This window comes from Micropterus salmoides, unplaced genomic scaffold (genome assembly GCF_014851395.1).
Source record: "Micropterus salmoides isolate LMB-PRFRI ecotype aquatic unplaced genomic scaffold, ASM1485139v1 Ms_hic_scaffold_3, whole genome shotgun sequence".
In the NCBI taxonomy this organism is placed as follows: domain Eukaryota; kingdom Metazoa; phylum Chordata; class Actinopteri; order Centrarchiformes; family Centrarchidae; genus Micropterus; species Micropterus salmoides.
Window position 1 is genome coordinate 16,218,277 of NW_024042261.1, and position 19,450 is coordinate 16,237,726.

Consider the following 19,450-nt stretch of genomic DNA (forward strand, 5'->3'; position numbering starts at 1 on the left):
TTGTTTTAACCTGGCAAATTTTGAAGATGAGGATTTTTGCAGCACCGTTTGACTTAAAATAAGCAAACTAAAACGCATAAATTAGCCTACACTAGAGGCAAACTGTCCCGTTGTCTTGCTAGACAAATTAAACACCAAATAAAGTGAAACCACACTGAAATGAAAAGGCCGCAAAACGCAGTGGACAATTATGAAATCAAGATCACTTTTAAAGTAAGTTTTAAAAAAAAAAAAAAAAAAAACAACTTTCTAGTTAATGGTTAATTAACCATTTTTAAATGACATAACTACTATATATGCTTTTACAGAACTTGATGGAAATGGTAAAATAGTTTAATACGTTCTCATTCCTTTTCCCAATTTCTTAGTGCTCTTGCTATTGAATTTTTTTTAACTTACTTCCATTGCAGCTTTATGTGGTTTGAAAATGTTCTTATACCGACTGTAGGCTACTATAAAAAATGATTACTTACAGTAAGTATCACAGCAGTTTTGTTAAGCACGGGAAGCGTAGTCTGTGTCACTACACTGAAAAGTCCTTAGTATTAATGTTGTGGTTTTTATTTAAAGTACGCAGACAAACAACTTGCTGGGGTGTTGAGGGGAATTCCCTTTTTTTCCTTTTAACCACGTGCCTCGTTGAAATGAGTACAGTAGTGTTTTGGTAAATTACTGTACATGGCCTAATAGATTTCTCGCAGAGCTCATCAGTATCAGATATCTCTCGTGGCTGAGACAGATCACAAGGGCACAGTCACACACTCGCGCATACACTGAAGCCTTTAATTTGTCATCAGCTACTATTCAAGAAATACATGAGAATATCCAACTCCTTTTTAAGATGCCTTCTGTGTGACAACTTCCCTTTAGTATAATTCCATGTAATAATAGCGACGTACAACTAACAACCAAATTGTTGAAAGAAGTTTAGACTGTAATTTGATTTTAATAAGAGCCTATAAGTGCGCAGTCGGCCCAACCAGCACTGGTCCCTTTGTGTGGCGGGAGGTTCAGGTGTGTGTTTCTCCCCGCTGACTGAGAGACAAGAGCAGACAAGTTCAGTCACCCATCAACACACCTCAGACCCACACTCAGGGGACAAGGCACGATTTGGGAACAGTAGCCATGCCGCAATGTTGCGTAAATACTATACAAGTCACCACACGCAGCTGCCAATTAACTCCTGGCCTGTGGCAGAATTATCCCTTGCAGCTGACCTGCGTGCAGACTAATAAACTGATGTATTTACAGGAGAAAAGAGAGCGCGAGAACAGAGGGAAACCAAATGAAATGATGGGATGTTTCTTCGAATTTATTTGACATAGAAGTGTTTGTTGGTGCATACTTTGTGCTCTTGGAGGGAGACAAAACCAGTGTAACCATGGTTTTGAACCACACTTACACCATTAATGAGAGAATTATGCTATGGTATTTACTAAAAATAAACAAAGTCCTTCTTGTCTATGTTTCACATGGCATAAAGATCAGTAGGCTATGCCCTCCTCTTCATTTTGCACAGTTGAATCTGTTCTCAGGTTGCCTCGTGCTGCACATCTCCCTTGAGGGTATATTAGACACCTGTCACACTTTGCTGTTGCCTTTCCTCGTCTGCCACAGCGAGAGCTCTCCCGTCTCCTTTCTGCGTCTACATAGCATGGAAATCGGTCGTTTTTTGCTTGTGCTATGTGCCTTCTTCTATTTTGACAGATCTGTTTCAGCAGAGTCCACATGCAAGCTGAAGGCCAAGTTCAACCTGAGCGGCTACAAGAATGTAGAGAAGAAGAAGGTCGTTGTTGGCGGGATGTTTCCTGTTCACAACCGTGTCGCTTCCACTGATGGCAATACTTCAAGGGTGCCCGTCTCTTCGGGTTGTGAGGGGTGAGTCGAGCAGCCTGTCTTTTTTTAAATCTGTCTCTTCCAGCTGTGTGACACTAATCACAGATCGTCTCACAAGCCTATTAAAGTTAAATGATTTCATATTTTAGCCCTTAAATGAGAAATACATTAACTTGAGTGAGTTAATTTTATGTTTCAACCGCACTGTGTACTTCTGAGATCTCATAACCTCATGATTTTAAATCAAGACAGAGCAGGGCAGCACCTCTGGGGCCAATTATCCACAGTGGCCTATATTATTGTGGAGATTGGTCTACAGTGGAGTATACAAGTCCATGAACTGTCCTCTTGAGGCTAATTTAGATGATAAAATAGTCTGTATATATCTTGTGAATGTGAATGCGAGTTTTTCTTTCGTTCTTTCAAATAATATCTACAACATCAAGGCAACACACACTTTTGTACTGTGTGTTGAGGCTGTAAAAGACAAAATATGTGCCTGTTTTCCAACCAGCAGAGAAAAAACATGCTGTTAATGTCACCACTCTCCCATCATGCTCCAGGTTTAACTTCCGTACCTTCCGCTGGACCCAGACCATGCTGTTTGCCATCAACGAAATTAACAATAGGAACGACCTGCTGCCCAACACCGACCTGGGATATGTCATCTATGACTCCTGTTTCACCATCTCCAAGGCTGTGGAGGGCACCCTCACCTACCTGACGGGCCAAGACGAGGCCGTACCCAACTACCGCTGCGGGACAGGGCCTCCGCTGGCTGCTCTAGTGGGTGCTGGGGGCTCCGATCTGTCCATTGCCACTGCGCGGATTCTTGGACTTTATCACTTCCCACAGGTAGGCCTGTTGTTAGTTACGTAAAAGTAAAGATGGAGAAGAAACCCTTGTGTGCCTCCTCTCCTCTGTCATCTTTAGGTCAGCTATTGTTCAACTTGCTCCGCCCTGGAAAGCAAGTTCCAGTTCCCCACCTTCCTGAGGACCATTCCCAATGACAAGCACCAGTCTACAGCTATGGCTCAGCTGGTGCTACACTTTGGCTGGACCTGGGTGGGCACCCTGGCTGCCAATGATGATTACGGCAAGTATGGCATCAAAAGCTTCAAGGAGCAGGTGGAGGAAGCTGGCGTCTGCATCTCATTCTCGGAGACGCTGCCCAAGGTGAACAGTTCATCCTTTCGGTCTGTATTTCTCTATCCCACCTCTTGTTCTGCATCACAGTTAATTTCTGTTGGAAAAATTAATATTGTGTTCAAACAACTTAAGGTGAGTTCCCCAAAGGACATCCAGCGTATCGTTCAAACTGTAGTTGAGTCCACGGCCAAGATCATTGTGGTCTTCTCATCAGACGTGGACCTCAGTCCTCTTATCTATGAGCTGCTCAGGCACAATGTGACCAACCGCACCTGGATCGCCAGCGAGGCCTGGGTCACCTCCAGTCTCATCAACCAGCCTGGGGTGAGTGCTCAGTCGGGCAATGACCGGCTCATTGATTGACTGAGGGATGTTTAAATGAAACAGTTACAGATGTTCCAGGGGCTTTAACCAGTCTCAATTTGTAAATCACATTTTGAGCTGAAGTTAATCATTTGCATGTTTTTCTCCAGGTGAGCTCACTTCTGGGTGGCACCTTGGGCTTTGGGGTAAAAAGAGCCACCATTCCTGGTCTTCAGCGCCATCTACTGGATCTGGACCCCTATGATGACCCACTCACTGAGGAATTCTGGGAGACGGTGTGTTTATTAAGCATACTAACTGGCCAGAGGAACTTGGGGCGACACATCTGTTAGCCAAAGTCTAATTTTTGACTCCGCTTGTAATCACACATCTTGGCTTGGACTGACAATTGCTGTGACAGTTAACCTGACAACTTGAGAGGATGAACCTTCAGTGGAAACATCAAGTCATTTAAATATCTAGAGAAAATGTGACCTTTTTCTGTGTTATAGGTGTTTAACTGCACATTGGACTATGGCAAAGCTTTGAGGCAGGCCAAACTGACGGCCAAGGAGGTTAACGGCACGCTCTCCAGGGCAGTCAAGGGGGTCCCTGATGGGCTGTGTAGAGGAACTGAGTCTCTGGCACAGCTCAATAACACCTACTCTGATGTCTCCCAGTTACGAATCACTTACAGGTCAGTTCTCACTGCTCATGCTGCAACTACATGTATTACTGATTCTAGTAATGTCGCTACTGCAACAGCTCCTAGCACATGCACCACTAAGTGCAAGAACATAGTACTTATCTACCACCATAAAGGAGCAGCAGAACTAACCCATTAATGATAAAATCATACAGATGGATGATGGTGTGATTGATAATGATGATGTCTCCCCATAGTGTGTACAAAGCTGTGTACGCTGTGGCCCACGCCTTGCACAACCTGGAGCACTGTGAGCAGGGACAGGGGCCATTCAACGGGAAAGACTGTGCTGACATAACAAACTTTGAGCCATGGCAGGTAAGCCTGTGTGTGTGAGAGAGAGAGAGATTACAACTGTTTCTGTGTGCATATGTTTAACTGAGATGTGGCTCCCTCTGTCTCTTCCTTAGCTGATGTACTACATGAAGAACGTGCGTTTCAAAGTGCCGCACACGGGCGAAGAGATCTACTTTGATGAAGGGGATGTAGAGGGCTTCTATGACATTTTAAACTGGCAGTTCAATAGTAACGGGGAGATATCCTACATCACTGTGGGACACTACAATGGCTCGGCAGCCCCAGAAGACAGGATGAAATTAATGAATGACTCCATTGTGTGGAACAATGAAGTGTTGGAGGTCAGCAGCATATGGATTAAGACCATCCACACACTCTGTGAGTGATTGTGATTTATAGTTTATACATGTGTCTGTGTATGAAGGCAGCCTATGTGTGTGTGTGTGTGCGTTTGTTGCAGCCTCCTCGGTCAGTGTGCAGTGAGAACTGCCAGCCGGGCACCAGGAAGGGGATCCGGCAGGGAGAGCCAGTCTGCTGCTTTGACTGTATCCCGTGTGCCGATGGAGAGATCAGCAACACAACTAGTCAGTAAACAGCTTTCAAACTGCACCTTGTAGACATGACAGTATCTTCCAGAAAAGTCTGAACTTTTCCTGAAATATAAACCTCCGTGCATAAAGTGAGTCCATTTCAATTAAACAAACTTTATTCATTCACATTCAACACACATGGACAGTTTTCTGTATAGTAGTTTTATTTGACTACTTAAAATTACATAATAGCATGAAGCTTTTTTTTATCTTCAATTCATTTTAACTGTGGCATACTGGTATCTGTCCAAAATGCAGATTTATGATCCTAAAATAATTACAAAGTAGGGTGATAACGACATCTTATAAAGCTTTAACCCGCATTACTGAAAGAACTGCCAATTACCACAGGGAGCACACAACACACACCACAAAAGCAAAAACAGTTATTATTCTACTGTTGTCACACTGAAATGGTGCCAGATCAGGATTATCTTATTTGGGCTATTAAATCCTGTCATGTTTTAGAGGACATTTTCTCTTCAGTGCCAACACACAGTAGACACTGAGACTGTTTCAAGGGTCTCGTGCACGGCATCAGTCTAAACAACTTTAGATAAACACGACTCTGCTGCCCTCTTATCGCCCCCTCACTCTCTGACAGATGCTCGCGAATGTATCCTGTGCAGTGAAGACGACTGGTCCAATGATGCTCATGATACCTGTGTACCAAAAATCATTGAGTTCTTGGCCTTTGGAGAGCCACTGGGGATCACTCTCATCATCATCTCAGCCATCGGAGCTCTTCTCACCATTGCTGTTGCGGTGAGACCCACGCAGGGAAAACATACCTCCTGGTGATGCCAACATATCCCTTGTTGTGGAGAGTAAGGAGCTAAAACATCAAATGGTGTGTTTCACTATTCTTCCTTTCAGGTGGTGTTTGTTGTGCACATTGGCACCCCTCTGGTGAAAGCCAATGATGCTCTGTTGAGTTTCTCGCTGCTCTTCTCACTGCTGGTGACCTTCCTCAGCTCCATCGTCTTCCTTGGAGAGCCTCAGAACTGGAGCTGCATGACCAGCCAAGTAGCCCTGGCTCTGGGCTTTGCTCTCTGCCTTTCCTCTATCATGGGTGGGTATACTTTTACTGTATTGTTGCATGCATTTGTCTTCGTATGTATTCTTTGAATACATAGTAGTGGTGCTTTTTGGTGCACAGGAACCCTGTTACTGTACTATCTGGGCTTTTGTAGTTGCCAGTAGTAAAGAATGGACCTTCACTTGAGCATTTTACATTTTGATGCGTCTTTACTTCAGGTAAGGCTGCAGTGTTGATGATGAGAGCTCAGGCTCTGAAAGCAGCCCGTGTCAGAAACAAAGCAGCTGCTAAAGCTGCAAAGGCTGCAGCTGAAGCAGCAGCTAGCAGTGGCAACCCTGATGTCATTGTAACCAACACAAATAACAACAATGACGCCACTGTTTGTGAAGTTGACATGCTCACGTGTGCACAACAGAGGGCGATAGCTGCTGCTGCAACATTAATACAGGTAAAGACATTGCATTTACAGTTAAATTTACTCGTTTGGCAAACACTGTTATTCAAAAACGACTTACATTTTGAAAAAAAAAAACTTACTCTCACCTAATAATATTTGATCCGCTCATCTTCCTGATCCTGTAATATTGCTGACTTCATCATTCCTCTACCCAGGCTATAGCGTGCACAGTGTGGCTCATCATCATTCCTCCGCACCCATTCAAGAACACCTCTGCACAGAATATTAAGATTATCCTTGAGTGTGATGAAGGCTCTGTGGTTTTCATCTGTTGTATCTTTGGCTATGACATCCTGCTGGCTCTTCTGGCCTTCATCTTTGCCTTCATAGCCCGCAAACTGGAGGACCACTTAAGGTAGGAAACACGCAAGGTTTCTGGAAAAACAGGGAAACATTTCATAAAGAAGGTAATAACATTCATTTCATGGCTAGTTTAGATATACCTCATACATTTTTAATGTATTCCATATGTAAATCCATATTAAAACTGATCTTGAATTTAACTTTAGAAAACATGAATGTAAGAGTAGAATTGTACTGTAACCTCTGAGATATCGGGAATTAATCCTTCTCTTGTTTTGGGGCAATGAACATTTCTTTTGATGCTCGTTTCTTACTTCCAGTGAGGCGAAGTGTGTGACCTTCGGCATGCTGGTCTTCTTCATCGTGTGGATCTCCTTTGTCCCGGCTTACCTCAGCACACGTGGCAAGTTCATGGTTGCCGTCCAGATTTTTGCCATCCTGGCTTCCAGCTTTGGCCTGCTGACCTGCATCTTCCTGCCCAAGTGTTACGTCCTTTTGGTCAAACCTGAACGCAACACAGAGGAGATGATGAGGCCCCGCGCCAAACTGCGGGATGGGACCTCGACTGGGACCTTAGCCTCATTCACTACAGCTGCTACTGACGTCAATAATACGATTGCATCCACTGCTATTGATGATTAGTGGAGCAGTCCTAAGAACTAAATCCATCCACAATACTGAAACCATAAAATAATGTAGATGGCAGATGTGCCTCTGCTATATTGGGCTACTGGTCCAGTTGATTAGGATTCCTAGTCTTGCTATTCACATTTATTTTATAATCACCTTGTTTGGTCTATAAATAATAGACAGGCGATTTCTGTATATTATTTACAAAATATTTTTATTTACACTGATCAAATGTGTGTCAAGTTAAGTGTACCTTCAGATGCATTAGAGCTGAATGCAATAAGCAAATACATGAGGGAAGAAATCTGCTACCTCTTTTTTTGATTACTAAATGTCTCAAAAATGCATTTTCAAAAACATTACTATTTCAGAAAATAAAACTGGTGATCTTTTGACTTTACCCACTTTACTAGATGTATGTAAGTCCTGCTAACAGATATTTAAACAAGGTCAGACGCTGCTGTTGTTTCAGTTGTGGTAGTGGAATTAAAATTAAGGCAACATTTACCTCAGATTTTGTCCTGTTGTATATCTAGTGGCAAATCAATTTCAAACACATCTGGCAATTTTTTAAATTCAAGCCCATTAGCTGATGTTGTTCCAATCAAAATGTTTACACTAACATCTCAATGTGATACAAATTAATGCAACTCCGTTAGCATAATACATTTCCTCAAAATATAATAAATGTTATTTTCAGTCACTATAATACGTGTTTTTCTTGTAAAAGCAATCAATTCGTCTTAAGCTTGTTTTGGGGCAGTACTTTTACTGACTGTCAAATACTGGTAATTGTACTGCATAACTGTCAACTCTGAAATTGAGTTATTGTCTTCTCAGAGTTAGCCAGGATCGCAGAGAATGATCTTGCTTCGTTATATTGTCTCACCACTTTTCCATGCCTCCTTATTACCTTTGAGGGACACCAGATAAATGAAAATGAAAGAATCAACAATACCCAAGTGTTATTCTCTAGTACAAAGAGTGAGCAGTGCTAAGCTATGGAACATCCAAAGTGACAGAACTGAATGAAAGAATAAATAAATAAATGGGGAAATAAATGAAAGAAAAAAGGAATGAATGAAAGAATAAATAAATAAATGGGGAAATATATCAAAGAAAGAATGAATTAATAAAATAATAAATACATACATTTGCTTTTGCCTTTCCCCAAGGAGCCCTATTGTCTTTGCTTTTTCCTTCCTCTTCCTTAACTGTCAATCAACGTGTTGTGGCCCGCCCCCTAAGTCAGGTTGAGCAGCCGATGACTGATACTATCTTCAGTGTGGATGTGCTGTCCCTGGAAGAGTGTTATGATTGGTAGAAAGTTTAGAAGGAGTTATGCTGCGTTTAAGACCGGTCGGAACTGGGATATTTCCCAGTTGAAACTTCCGGCTTCCCACATCAAAGCGTTCCAGGTGCATGGTGGTGCATGACACCGAAAGTGAACGAAAACCATGGCTAACTGTGACGTGTACACACAGTTGCACCCTCAGCAGTGTTTTAGGTGTTAATTAAAAGGATGGCAGTTTAACGGCAACAACTTAATAAAACATAAATAGACTATAGTTACTAGTTAAAGGTTCAGTGTGTAATATATCTGAGGATCTATTGACAGAAATGCAATATATTATCCATAACTATGTTTTCAGTGGTGTATAAAAGACCTTGCATAATGACCCCTTATGTTTTTATTACCTTAGAATGAGCTATTTATATCTACATACACAAGGCACCCCCTGCTGTGGAGGTCGGCATATTGTGTCATCATGTTTCTACCGTAGCAAACAGCGAACAAACAGCACTGCAGAGCGCGTTTCGTTACTACCATGAAAGAGAAGCAACAGAAGAAGTAGGAGCAAGAGCAAGAGCAAGAGCAAGAAGAAGTTGTACGTTTCTAACTACTAGGTAGTAGTAGAAGCTCTCCTTTATTAGTAGTGGAATTTTGGACAAATGGAGGACCACAGCTATTATTTAGCACAAGAGTCGACGGAGTGTGTATCTGCTTCGATGAAGCGAAAGCATGATGAAGCCAGACTTATACGGGAGCGACGCAGGCAGAAATCACGGGTAAACATCGGTGTGGCTTTTCCCAGATAGAATGGTCTAATGAGGGAAAAATGTTTTCAAAGCGACACCGAAGTTGCCTGTTTTCTGATGGATAGGTGAAGTATTCCAACTTTAGCATTGCAAATGAAAACTGTTGTTTGATAATGTTAGCATTAGCCAGAAGCTAGCCATAGACACCGTGAGAAGTGACTTTCCCTTGTTAGTGGTGTAAAATATGTAGTTGGATAGTTTCATGTGGTTCTTCTTCCTCGCTGTGTTATGGCTTCGCTATGTGGGGATAAATGTGCTGGTTACGTTCGTGAGACAATCAGCTAATTAGTATTACTGACCTCAAAACAGTAAGTTAGCCTACAGCTAACAGCTCATATTAGCCAGCTAAACTTTTACTACCCTGTTAGAAGAAATATGTAACGTTAGTTGGATTGTTATTTTGAAGGTTTTTCTCCAGCTTCGGCTTCGTTTAGTGAACAGAAATGTGTCTTTTGTGTTTTTGAGACAATCACCTGATGATTACAATTAGCTAAAAAACCGTAACATTGCATGGAGCATGGTGGCTCAGATTAGCAAGCTAAATGTTTACTGCCCTGGTGGAAAACATTTATTTTTACTGCTAACAGCATTACGATAACAACACTGTGTGCTTATCAAGTGACTAATTATGCTTATTGTCAGAATTTACATTAGAAACAACGTATTTGTTTGTATTGCTTCTACGGTGCATGCAAAGGTTACCACAAGCTCAAATTATGGCTGTCAGTATTTATTTGTGTTATATTATATTGTAGAGCACCCTTGATCCTCACCTGACTATGGCTTTGTAAACTTACCCATGATGTGGTTTATAATGGACTGTGGTACAGAAACAGTGACATTTTTACACACTCTTGGCTTACGTTTTCCATGTTGTCTGTCGGTGATCATACTTGCACTAGATGTGATAGTTTTTGGGATGTTCAATTTATTAGGCAAGATGAGCAAACCCTACCAAGATATAACACATTGTGGATTACAGTACAGTAATGTATTACAGTCATGTAGCACTTCATTTATTGAGGCTGCTGCTGTTTCTCCAGCTACGAGACAGGTCCTGCAACATCGACTCCCTTGGAGAGAAAACCTTTGCAAGTCCCAGCTCCAGCATTGTCTAGCATTGGTGCTTCTAGTGGAACAGACCGGTAAGTCATGCATACAATATATTAATTTTATCCTAATACATAATTAGAAACATGAACTTTATGATTAGTGTGTAATAGTGTGTTATTTTATTTTTGGTCTATATCTACTGTTGAATGAGCATATGTGGGATTTACACAACTTGCTCCGGTTATTCTTTACAGAGATGAGCATCTTGATGTCATTCCAGAAGCCACAGAAATTCAGGGCCTTGAACAAAGGTAATATGTACACATCATAACTTTTAGCCCTATATTGCTTTTCTCCAAATGTTCATAATATATATTTGTAATATGTTTTTTGCAGCTTACATGACATGAGCATTGTTGAGGAGGACTTGGAGGAAAATGTTTTCAATCACCCAATGAACAGTGTGTAAGTAGTACTTCCTAAATACATGTATTATTTTTCATTGATATTGTTCGAGAACTTGTTTTTATCTGAAAGTTGTCATTATGTAAAGAATTGATTGGGCATATAAAGCTTCATCTTACTCCCTTGAAAGAGATGATGGACAGAATGGTTTCAGCTCTGATGAAGAGGATCTTCCACCAATTTCTATACGGTGTGTTATTTGTCAGTCTCAATTTGCAATTGTTTTGTGGTGTTTGTTTACTACAGATTTTTGTGCCTCATTAGAATGGGTGGAGCACCGAAGAAAGCACACTCTATCGATGGACGACCCTGTTTTCCCAGAACCAGAATGTCCTTTGTGAAGATGACATCATAGGTGTCAGAGCCTCCATAGTGTACAAGAACTGCTTAAGACAACTGGCTACATTTCTGATCCTGCCTGTGGATAAATGCACTGGCCTTCTGAGGACTGGTGCGCCGTGCTACTCTGTTGCACCCTTTGAGATCAACGTCACCACCAAGAGCACAGCAGCTACTATTGAATGGGTAAGTCCAGACAATCACAGAATATCACAACTTTAAATTAGTATAAAATGAAATGTTATACCAAAAGCCAGTGTTGTACATGACAAAAGCAAATGTTTCGTCTCTCTGACTTTTAGATCTGTTCTAATGACACAGCTTGTGGAGGTGGAATTCCTAGCCTGTGATGAAGTTTGCGATGCAAGCTGGAGATTTCTTGTCCACCAACATTTTGTTGTCTGGCAACAACTACGCAAAGGTTGCCCTCTTGTTCAAATTCATGAAAATGGGGATGGTGAACAGGAACACCTTCTTCTCCATTCAGGACACTTATTGCGTCAATACAATAAAGGACTTCTGGGAAGAGAGAAGGACAGAGGTTCTTTGTTGCCTTCAAGGGAAAGATGTTGTTGTCCTTGGTGTGTAGTTGATACTGTATTATGTAACCTAGCTATTGAATACACTAAGCAATGACAGTATGGAAACAACTAATAACTGTTTTTCTGTTGAATTATATTTAAAAAAATTTCAACAGATGGCAGAAATGACTCTCCTGGTCACTGTGCACAATACTGCAGCTACACCACCATGGAGAATGACACCAAGGAGATCATTCATGTTGCCACCATAGACAAGTGGCAAACATCATGGAAGTCTGTCGTCTTGGAGAAGGAGTTTCATCCAGACTGGACAAGCTTACATCAGAAATAAAGCTAGTGGAGATCTGCACAGGTGCTCATGCACAGATTGGTGCCCTTATGAGTAAGTATTCATGTGATATATTGTATGGATGCATGTGTATAACAGCAATATAAATATTATAGTAACATGACATTATTTACCGCTTCATAGACCCAGACAAAGGCAAATACAAGGCCCTTGGAATTCATCACTGTCTGGACATATGGCATGGTGCGAAGAACCTTGCCAAACAAATAGCAGCAGTAAGTGTAATAACTGGCTAATGTTGTGAAACAATTATTAACCATAAAGTTACTATTCTGTACATCAGGGTTATTGAACTATGTGCAGTTGATGGATGACAGTATGGAAGTTTTCATTGTACTCAAAGACAACATTTTGTTTACTTTCCTCTGCCAGAAGATGTGTTACTCATTCTAGACATTTGGTGTAGTCATTTAGTGTTTTCTTTTTTGGGGGGGGGGGGGTGTTGAACATTTACACTTTCACCTCTACACACAGACTATAGTTGAATGCCTGTATTTTACAGTAATATTTATTTTTCTTTTTTCAAGGCAGCAAAGATAAAAGGAGAGTGCATCCTCTTCAACTGGCTGAAGGACATAGTCAACCATTTTCGGTGGTGTTGCAAGACTGCCGACACACGTGGGCAGTTTCTTGTAAGCACACAATTTTATTATATCTTTGAGTAATTTCATTCATTGCTATATTAAGGACATATTTATAGTGCATTTTTATGTTTTGCAGGCATTATGGGTTGGCATCCTTCACCATGTCTGCAACATTCACACCTGGACTATGGGAAGTTGCAAACACGGGCACCTTGAATCGGATCAAATGCGGGGAAAGATGTGGATCCAGAGAGACTCCCAGTGCCACAAAGCTTTAGTGGATATAGTTCTCAATAAGAGGTGGCAGAAAGATGTTCACAACTATCTGCGATTCAGGTAGTGTGGCTATACTTTTTCACACTGATGTACACTCACCTAAAGGATTATTAGGAACACCTGTTCAATTTCTCATTAATGCAATTATCTAATCAACCAATCACATGGCAGTTGCTTCAATGCATTTAGGGGTGTGGTCCTGGTCAAGACAATCTCCTGAACTCCAAACTGAATGTCAGAATGGGAAAGAAAGGTGATTTAAGCAATTCTGAGCGTGGCATGGTTGTTGGTGCCAGACGGGCCGGTCTGAGTATTTCACAATCTGCTCAGTTACTGGGATTTTCACGCACAACCATTTCTAGGGTTTACAAAGAATGGTGTGAAAAGGGAAAAACATCCAGTATGCGGCAGTCCTGTGGGCGAAAATGCCTTGTTGATGATAGAGGTCAGAGGAGAATGGGCCGACTGATTCAAGCTGATAGAAGAGCAACTTTGACTGAAATAACCACTCGTTACAACCGAGGTATGCAGCAAAGCATTTGTGAAGCCACAACACGCACAACCTTGAGGCAGATGGGCTACAACAGCAGAAGACCTCACCGGGTACCACTCATCTCCACTGTCCAAAATTGGACAGTTGAAGACAGGAAAAAATGTTGCCTGGTCTGATGAGTCTCGATTTCTGTTGAGACATTCAGATGGTAGAGTCAGAACATGGATCCATCATGCCTTGTTACCACTGTGCAGGCTGGTGGTGGTGGTGTAATGGTGTGGGGGATGTTTTCTTGGCACACTTTAGGCCCCTTAGTGCCAATTGGGCATCGTTTAAATGCCACGGCCTACCTGAGCATTGTTTCTGACCATGTCCATCCCTTTATGGCCACCATGTACCCATCCTCTGATGGCTACTTCCAGCAGGATAATGCACCATGTCACAAAGCTCGAATCATTTCAAATTGGTTTCTTGAACATGACAATGAGTTCACTGTACTAAAATGGCCCCCACAGTCACCAGATCTCAACCCAATAGAGCATCTTTGGGATGTGGTGGAACGGGAGCTTCGTGCCCTGGATGTGCATCCCACAAATCTCCATCAACTGCAAGATGCTATCCTATCAATATGGGCCAACGTTTCTAAAGAATGCTTTCAGCACCTTGTTGAATCAATGCCACGTAGAATTAAGGCAGTTCTGAAGGCGAAAGGGGGTCAAACACAGTATTAGTATGGTGTTCCTAACAATCCTTTAGGTGAGTGTATATTAGTAATATTTATGCTTACTGCTCATGTACACAGAAGTATGTATTTGTTTGTTCTATCAGATCGACTGCAGACCTAGAGTCATTACAGAATCATATGCTGATGTATGCCAGCAAGCGCTATGCTTTCAGCCCCCCAGTTTATGAGGCAAGAGTTCTGCTTGCTGCTTTGGACTACAATTTCCACCGGAACCGACCAACAATGAAAACATTGGACGGCAAAGAGACGTACGTTTTACACTTGTATAATATTCCCATTCATAGTACAATATTCAGCCCATGTTTTATACGCAATTGATTGTCTTTACACTCAAGGTTTTCTCCTGTTCTACTTACAAACTGATGGTTGTAATTTGTGTAATTTCAGTTTCAGAAGATTCTATAAGAACGGTACGCTTTGAAATCTGAAATACATACCGAGTTGCAAAGAAGGATTGTGAAGAACAGACTCACAAGTGGAGGGTGGATGCCTAGATTGAGGAGCCTTCTCCCAGATGACCCCAGACAGCTTGGTTTGGTGCCCACCGTACCTGCACCAGCCACATCAGATTTGTTGCCTATGTTGTACCATATTACATGTCACTATATTGTAATGTAAATATCATTCAGTCTGTAACTGTTTGATGGCACTGTCTTCAACAGGACTGTTATTCCAACCAGCATCTGATGTGGAAGGATCCCCATAGGAGATCACCTTGCATGTGTCCTGGTACTTGTCAGGATCACAAGGGAAAGAACTTCAGTTCACTGACAAAGTCATAGCTTTTACTCTTCAAAAAGAGAAATTTATTAACATTAAATTCTGTTCCTACCCTCCTACAGTGGTTATTTCATGTTTTTCCAGTTTGTACACGTTTCATCTTATTCTGCTAAGTCCACTGTGGCCAGCGCATATTATTTTTAGTAGGTAGCCTAAATTACAGTTTACAATTTGAACAGTAATGATAAGTAAGGCTACAGCTGTCCCCTATTATGTAAATATAAATAAAATTGGTATTGGAAATGTTATGGCAAAGTTTGAAATTCTAAACACATGTTCAAATGTATATAATAAAAATAAAAACACCATGTGCTTCTATTTCTTACCTTTTTATTTTTTCGATGCCATAGAACTGCAGTTGAACAACTATAACACAATATAACTATACAACATACATCAAATTTAAATAAAGAGGAGAGAAATATGAATAAATATATATAGAAATGTAATAATAAATCAAATGTTAACTATGTACATTTGTTTGATTCCTTGATGAGGCTGAGGCAGGTTTGTGAGTATTTGTGTGAAACTGTATGACCATGCCAGAGAGCCTGGAAGGAAATTCACAGTCCAGGAATAAAACCCGTGTAGTGTCCTTGAGGATCAGGGAACTTGTCTCTAATCCTCCAAACACAACTAGGGACGACAAGTTGGTTTCCCTGGCCTAAAGGTCCATGTTGCCAATAGATGAAGTGTCTATAGGCACCATTGTGGTCCTCCCTGTTGTCATCCCCAGGCTCCCTGATGTTGCCTAATGCCATAATGTCCTCCCGGTACTGCCTGTGAATGCGAATAAAGCCTTCTTCAAGGCAGTACTGGGAGAAGTGTGGCAGTAGGCTCACACTGTTCGCTTCCCTACAGTTACCACAAGTACACCAAGGTACTCCTGGCACTCCGGTGCACCATGTCTGCGCTGATGCATCATCAAGGCATCAAAGACCAGGACTGGCTGCCTCTCCAGCAGAAGGGTGGAGAGCTCTGTGTTCTTCAAGGATCATCTCTTGAAGAAGTCTGAAGAAAGAGGACACAGGGAAAAATACTCAATATGCAATATTCTCTGCTTCAATACTCTGGTTACTCTGTCTCGATGTTGTTTTTAAGATTGTATCCATTCCAAATGAAATATACTGGTACTCATTATTACTATTAATATTTAATGCACTACTACTATTTATCATTACACTTCTGTTGATGCTGTAAATTACTTTACATGTCCACATTACCTTTATTTAGATTTAGATTTTATAATTTTTATATTTAATTGACATGCAAGCTTAGCAGTTGTGACCAAGAATTTCCCCTCAGGTATCAATAAAGAATTTGTGATTCTTTTAAAATAAGGCTTTATAAGTTGCATGACATTATGTTGGCAACATGATACTGCATATTAGGATTTGCAGGCTGGCCAGTGTTTGCTCAACTTGTATAATATGGCTTCATATAATCATTGTTGCCCAGTAAATGACATGTTACTACTATCTACCATTACAGTACCAGGGTACATGTGCACTGAGCTGCTATGTACATAACGTTATCACTGTGTGCTGGGGTTTGTCATAAAGTGCAAACAGGTCAGAATATAATAACGTTACAACAACCTTATAAATACAAACCTCGGTAACAGCCCTCGGGTTCCTTTGGAGGGCTTCCACTCTTTCTTCGTCCTCTATTGAGCCATCACTCCAGGTAGGTCCTCTGCCTCTCCTTGCCCTGACTGCACCTCCAACACTTCTGCCTCTCCGCCCTGTTCCTCTCCCTCTCCCTCTCCCTCTTACAGTTATCTCCGGTAAATGGACTTCTGCATTTAGATCACATTGACATGAGCTGGTTCTGTCTAAAATTAGCTTCTTCTTCTTCTTCTTCCTTGTGCTTTTATTGTCAGTTGGCAAACAACAAATTGTTGTTCAGTTGTTGTTCGTTACCGCCACCAACTGGTATGGAGTGTGTATCAGACCTTTATACACCTCTGATCATGCAGAGAAATACTTCTGTGAGTGATTAGTTGGACTTAGTGGGCGGGCCACAACAAGTTGATTGACAATTAAGGGGGAAGGAAAAAGCAATGACAATAGGTCTCCTTGGGGAAAGGCAAAACCAAATGTATGTATTTATTCTTTTATTCATTCATTCTTTCTTTGATATATTTCTGCATTTATTTATTTATTTATTCTTTTATTCATTCATTCTTTCTTTGATATTTTTCCGCATTTATTTATTTATTCTTTTATTCATTCATTCTTTCTTGCATTTATTTCCACATTTATTTATTCATTCTTTCATTCAGTTCTGTCACTTTGGATGGATGTTCCATAGTTTTCAGCTAAAAAGACAAATGATACCTTCTCAGCACCACATGACACACATGAGTTAGCAATATTTAATGTGGCTCTAAAATACAAACGGATGCCAACAGGAACAACAGAATAGTTAGTGTAAATGTAATGTGACGCCACATGTTACATTGCTGTGACAAGCAGTGCTAGTTAGCATATTAATACTGTAGGTTAGCCTTGCAGACCTAGTTTAGAGGCAAGTAGGAGAGGTTGCTGCTCCATTTTTGTTCTAGTAGTCTGGCTTCATTCTCCAAACATGATCAGTAATAGGTCAGTAATACAGGAGGATCTCAGAGTAAAGGTGCTGCTCCTCCACATAGAAACTTGCTGAGGTGTTTCTGGTTGGTGTTGAAGGTTCAGTGGACTGGGAAGATGAGCAAGGACAAGGTGGCAAGAGAGATCCAGCAGAGGGAGCTGGAGGAAGCAACTTTATGTTTGTGTTGCTTTGGCTGTGCTGGAGTTATTTTAAGAACTTGATGGCTTTATCCAGTTTGTTATGATATATGTAACAAACGTTATCGCATCTCTCTTCATTATACTTCCACACAAAAAAAGGCTGTTTTTAAAGGTCAAGCATAGCCTAAAGATTTTTATTATATTCCAGTCAAATCTGATGTTCATTTATAAATTTTGCTCATGGATAGTAGTGCCTGTGCATCACTTTGTATGTTGTGCAGGCCTACAGCCTATGTCAGCTGGTTAATTTGCCTAATCTTCACAGGTCTTTAGACCATGGTGGAAACGCACACAACAATGGGCTCAAGGAACCTTTTAGTCCACCACAACCCATCGTGAGTTTACAGATGGATTGTGATAAACTTTACAGAAATATTATTATAATTTAATAGAAGGAAATATTCACATGATCTTGTTATTTATATTTTTTGAATTGCATTTTAAATGTGGGTGAGACGTTTAATATTAAGATTATCTTCCCACACTTTTGCAACAGACAGTAGAAAGCGATGAGGAATGTATGAAAATGATGCTCCCTGAAACTTTGAAGATTTGAAATAAGACTACTTTTAAGTTGAAGAGAAATTCATTATGCTGGGATGTGTGTGATGGATGGTGTTGACAAGATGAAAACAAGCATATAAAACGAGAAGAAGTGCGGAACAAGGCAGAGACTGGTGATATTAATGTGCTGACTGTCTCATAAATCATGGCAAGCTTTGTTAACCTCATTTTGCAAAGGCAATGAAGCAATAATGAAACAATATTTTGTTGTTTTATGCATCATTGTTCTGTCCTCGCAAAGTGTTGTCCACACGAACCTATACTCAGCTATTCAGACAGCTAAACACTCTCCTAATCAAACTCCAAGGAACAGGCTGATGTGTTGGTTTTGGCAGTTTGGGGTCCACAACAATCATGTATAATATTTTCATCATTTCCCTGTGTTTTTTTGACATGTGGACAAATGTTGCATTTGTGGGCAGTTGACCCTATTATCTATTATCCATGTCTGTGTGTGTTTGTGTGCTACTAGTCTGTCTGTGTATTGTAGCTACGGTCACTGTGTGTGTGTGTGTGTGTGTGTGCTCTCACTCATGAGCACGTGGCTTTCCAGGAAGCTATGAACTGTGTCCAACCAAAGCTGTCACTGTGGACGGTAATACATTCTCCTTGTGACATAGAGGTGAAGGAATGTGATTATAATTTATCGTCAGCTGACGAGGGTGGACAGTAACAGTAGTGCTAAATCAAGACTAAATGTTCCCACATTCATCACTGCATGTGTGTTCATTTTAATTTGCATTGTGTATGAGTGTGTTTCCACACATGCACTAATGTTAACCTGCATCTGTGTTTTGATATCTTTATTTTTCTTTGTTTCATATTGCAGGTCCTTGTGCAACATAGTGAAATGTGCTCTGCGTTGCTTCTAGACCACTCTTGTAACTTATCCACATAACATGCCTCAAGGACTTTACATCTTCCATTTCTCTTTGGCCTCCATGTGATTGACAAAGAGCTAAGTGAGTGTGACACGATTCAAATAAGCCAAAGAGCTAATGTCATTTGTTTCTTTTTCCAAATGCCCAGCCAGCTAACATCCTTAGAGTGAAATGTGTTTA

The 19,450-nt window shown here is 41.0% G+C and overlaps 2 protein-coding genes and 2 long non-coding RNA genes across 8 annotated transcripts; 2 read left to right on the forward strand and 2 right to left on the reverse strand.

Annotated features, from left to right (window-relative positions):
* The first annotated feature begins 75 nt into the window (after positions 1-75).
* LOC119882910 (vomeronasal type-2 receptor 1) lies at positions 76-8,019 on the forward strand. Its single transcript, XM_038693274.1, has 13 exons — positions 76-1,878; positions 2,400-2,691; positions 2,770-3,309; positions 3,459-3,584; positions 3,801-3,985; positions 4,192-4,312; positions 4,405-4,632; positions 4,752-4,875; positions 5,486-5,646; positions 5,758-5,953; positions 6,139-6,368; positions 6,533-6,732; positions 7,001-8,019. The coding sequence occupies exons 1-13, from the start codon at positions 1,382-1,384 to the stop codon at positions 7,320-7,322; spliced, it is 3,222 nt and encodes a 1,073-aa protein (XP_038549202.1). The 5' UTR covers positions 76-1,381; the 3' UTR covers positions 7,323-8,019.
* On the reverse strand, positions 6,633-14,971 carry LOC119882912. The gene is made up of 3 exons (XR_005440566.1): positions 14,730-14,971; positions 6,995-7,185; positions 6,633-6,752 (listed from the first exon to the last, which is right to left on the reverse strand). It is a non-coding gene; the product is annotated as an uncharacterized LOC119882912 (long non-coding RNA).
* LOC119882909 lies at positions 9,081-15,344 on the forward strand. Of its 5 annotated transcripts, XR_005440564.1 has the most exons (13): positions 9,081-9,475; positions 10,454-10,555; positions 10,718-10,774; positions 10,860-10,928; positions 11,059-11,118; positions 11,193-11,453; positions 11,570-11,848; positions 11,965-12,191; positions 12,282-12,373; positions 12,686-12,790; positions 12,879-13,078; positions 14,340-14,504; positions 14,644-15,344. XR_005440564.1 is itself a non-coding variant. In XM_038693272.1 (12 exons), exons 7-12 carry the CDS (start codon positions 12,077-12,079, stop codon positions 14,675-14,677), a joined length of 711 nt encoding a protein of 236 aa, XP_038549200.1. In that variant the 5' UTR covers positions 9,099-9,218; positions 10,454-10,555; positions 10,718-10,774; positions 10,860-10,928; positions 11,175-11,453; positions 11,570-11,848; positions 11,965-12,076; the 3' UTR covers positions 14,678-15,095. The 5 variants fall into 5 exon arrangements, 4 of the variants coding, with proteins under 4 accessions (XP_038549200.1, XP_038549198.1, XP_038549199.1 ...); XM_038693272.1 differs by lacking the exon at positions 11,059-11,118 and having other exon boundaries at positions 9,099-9,218; positions 11,175-11,453; positions 14,644-15,095; XM_038693270.1 differs by lacking the exon at positions 11,059-11,118 and having other exon boundaries at positions 9,107-9,475; positions 11,175-11,453; positions 14,644-15,095.
* A 309-nt stretch (positions 15,345-15,653) lies between these two features.
* On the reverse strand, positions 15,654-16,879 carry LOC119882911. Its single transcript, XR_005440565.1, has 2 exons — positions 16,650-16,879; positions 15,654-16,047 (listed from the first exon to the last, which is right to left on the reverse strand). It is a non-coding gene; the product is annotated as an uncharacterized LOC119882911 (long non-coding RNA).
* Positions 16,880-19,450: the final 2,571 nt, after the last annotated feature.

Excerpts from the sequence above, each read along its gene's own strand:
- LOC119882910 (XM_038693274.1), top strand. The coding sequence starts at position 1,382 with ATGGTTTTGAACCACACTTACACCATTAATGAGAGAATTATGCTATGG. Across the intron at positions 1,879-2,399 it reads GTCTCTTCGGGTTGTGAGGG|GTTTAACTTCCGTACCTTCC; the intron begins GTGAGTCGAGCA and ends ATCATGCTCCAG. Across the intron at positions 2,692-2,769 it reads GACTTTATCACTTCCCACAG|GTCAGCTATTGTTCAACTTG; the intron begins GTAGGCCTGTTG and ends TGTCATCTTTAG.
- LOC119882909 (XM_038693272.1), top strand. The coding sequence starts at position 12,077 with ATGGAAGTCTGTCGTCTTGGAGAAGGAGTTTCATCCAGACTGGACAAG. Across the intron at positions 12,192-12,281 it reads ACAGATTGGTGCCCTTATGA|ACCCAGACAAAGGCAAATAC; the intron begins GTAAGTATTCAT and ends ACCGCTTCATAG. Across the intron at positions 13,079-14,339 it reads CACAACTATCTGCGATTCAG|ATCGACTGCAGACCTAGAGT; the intron begins GTAGTGTGGCTA and ends TTGTTCTATCAG.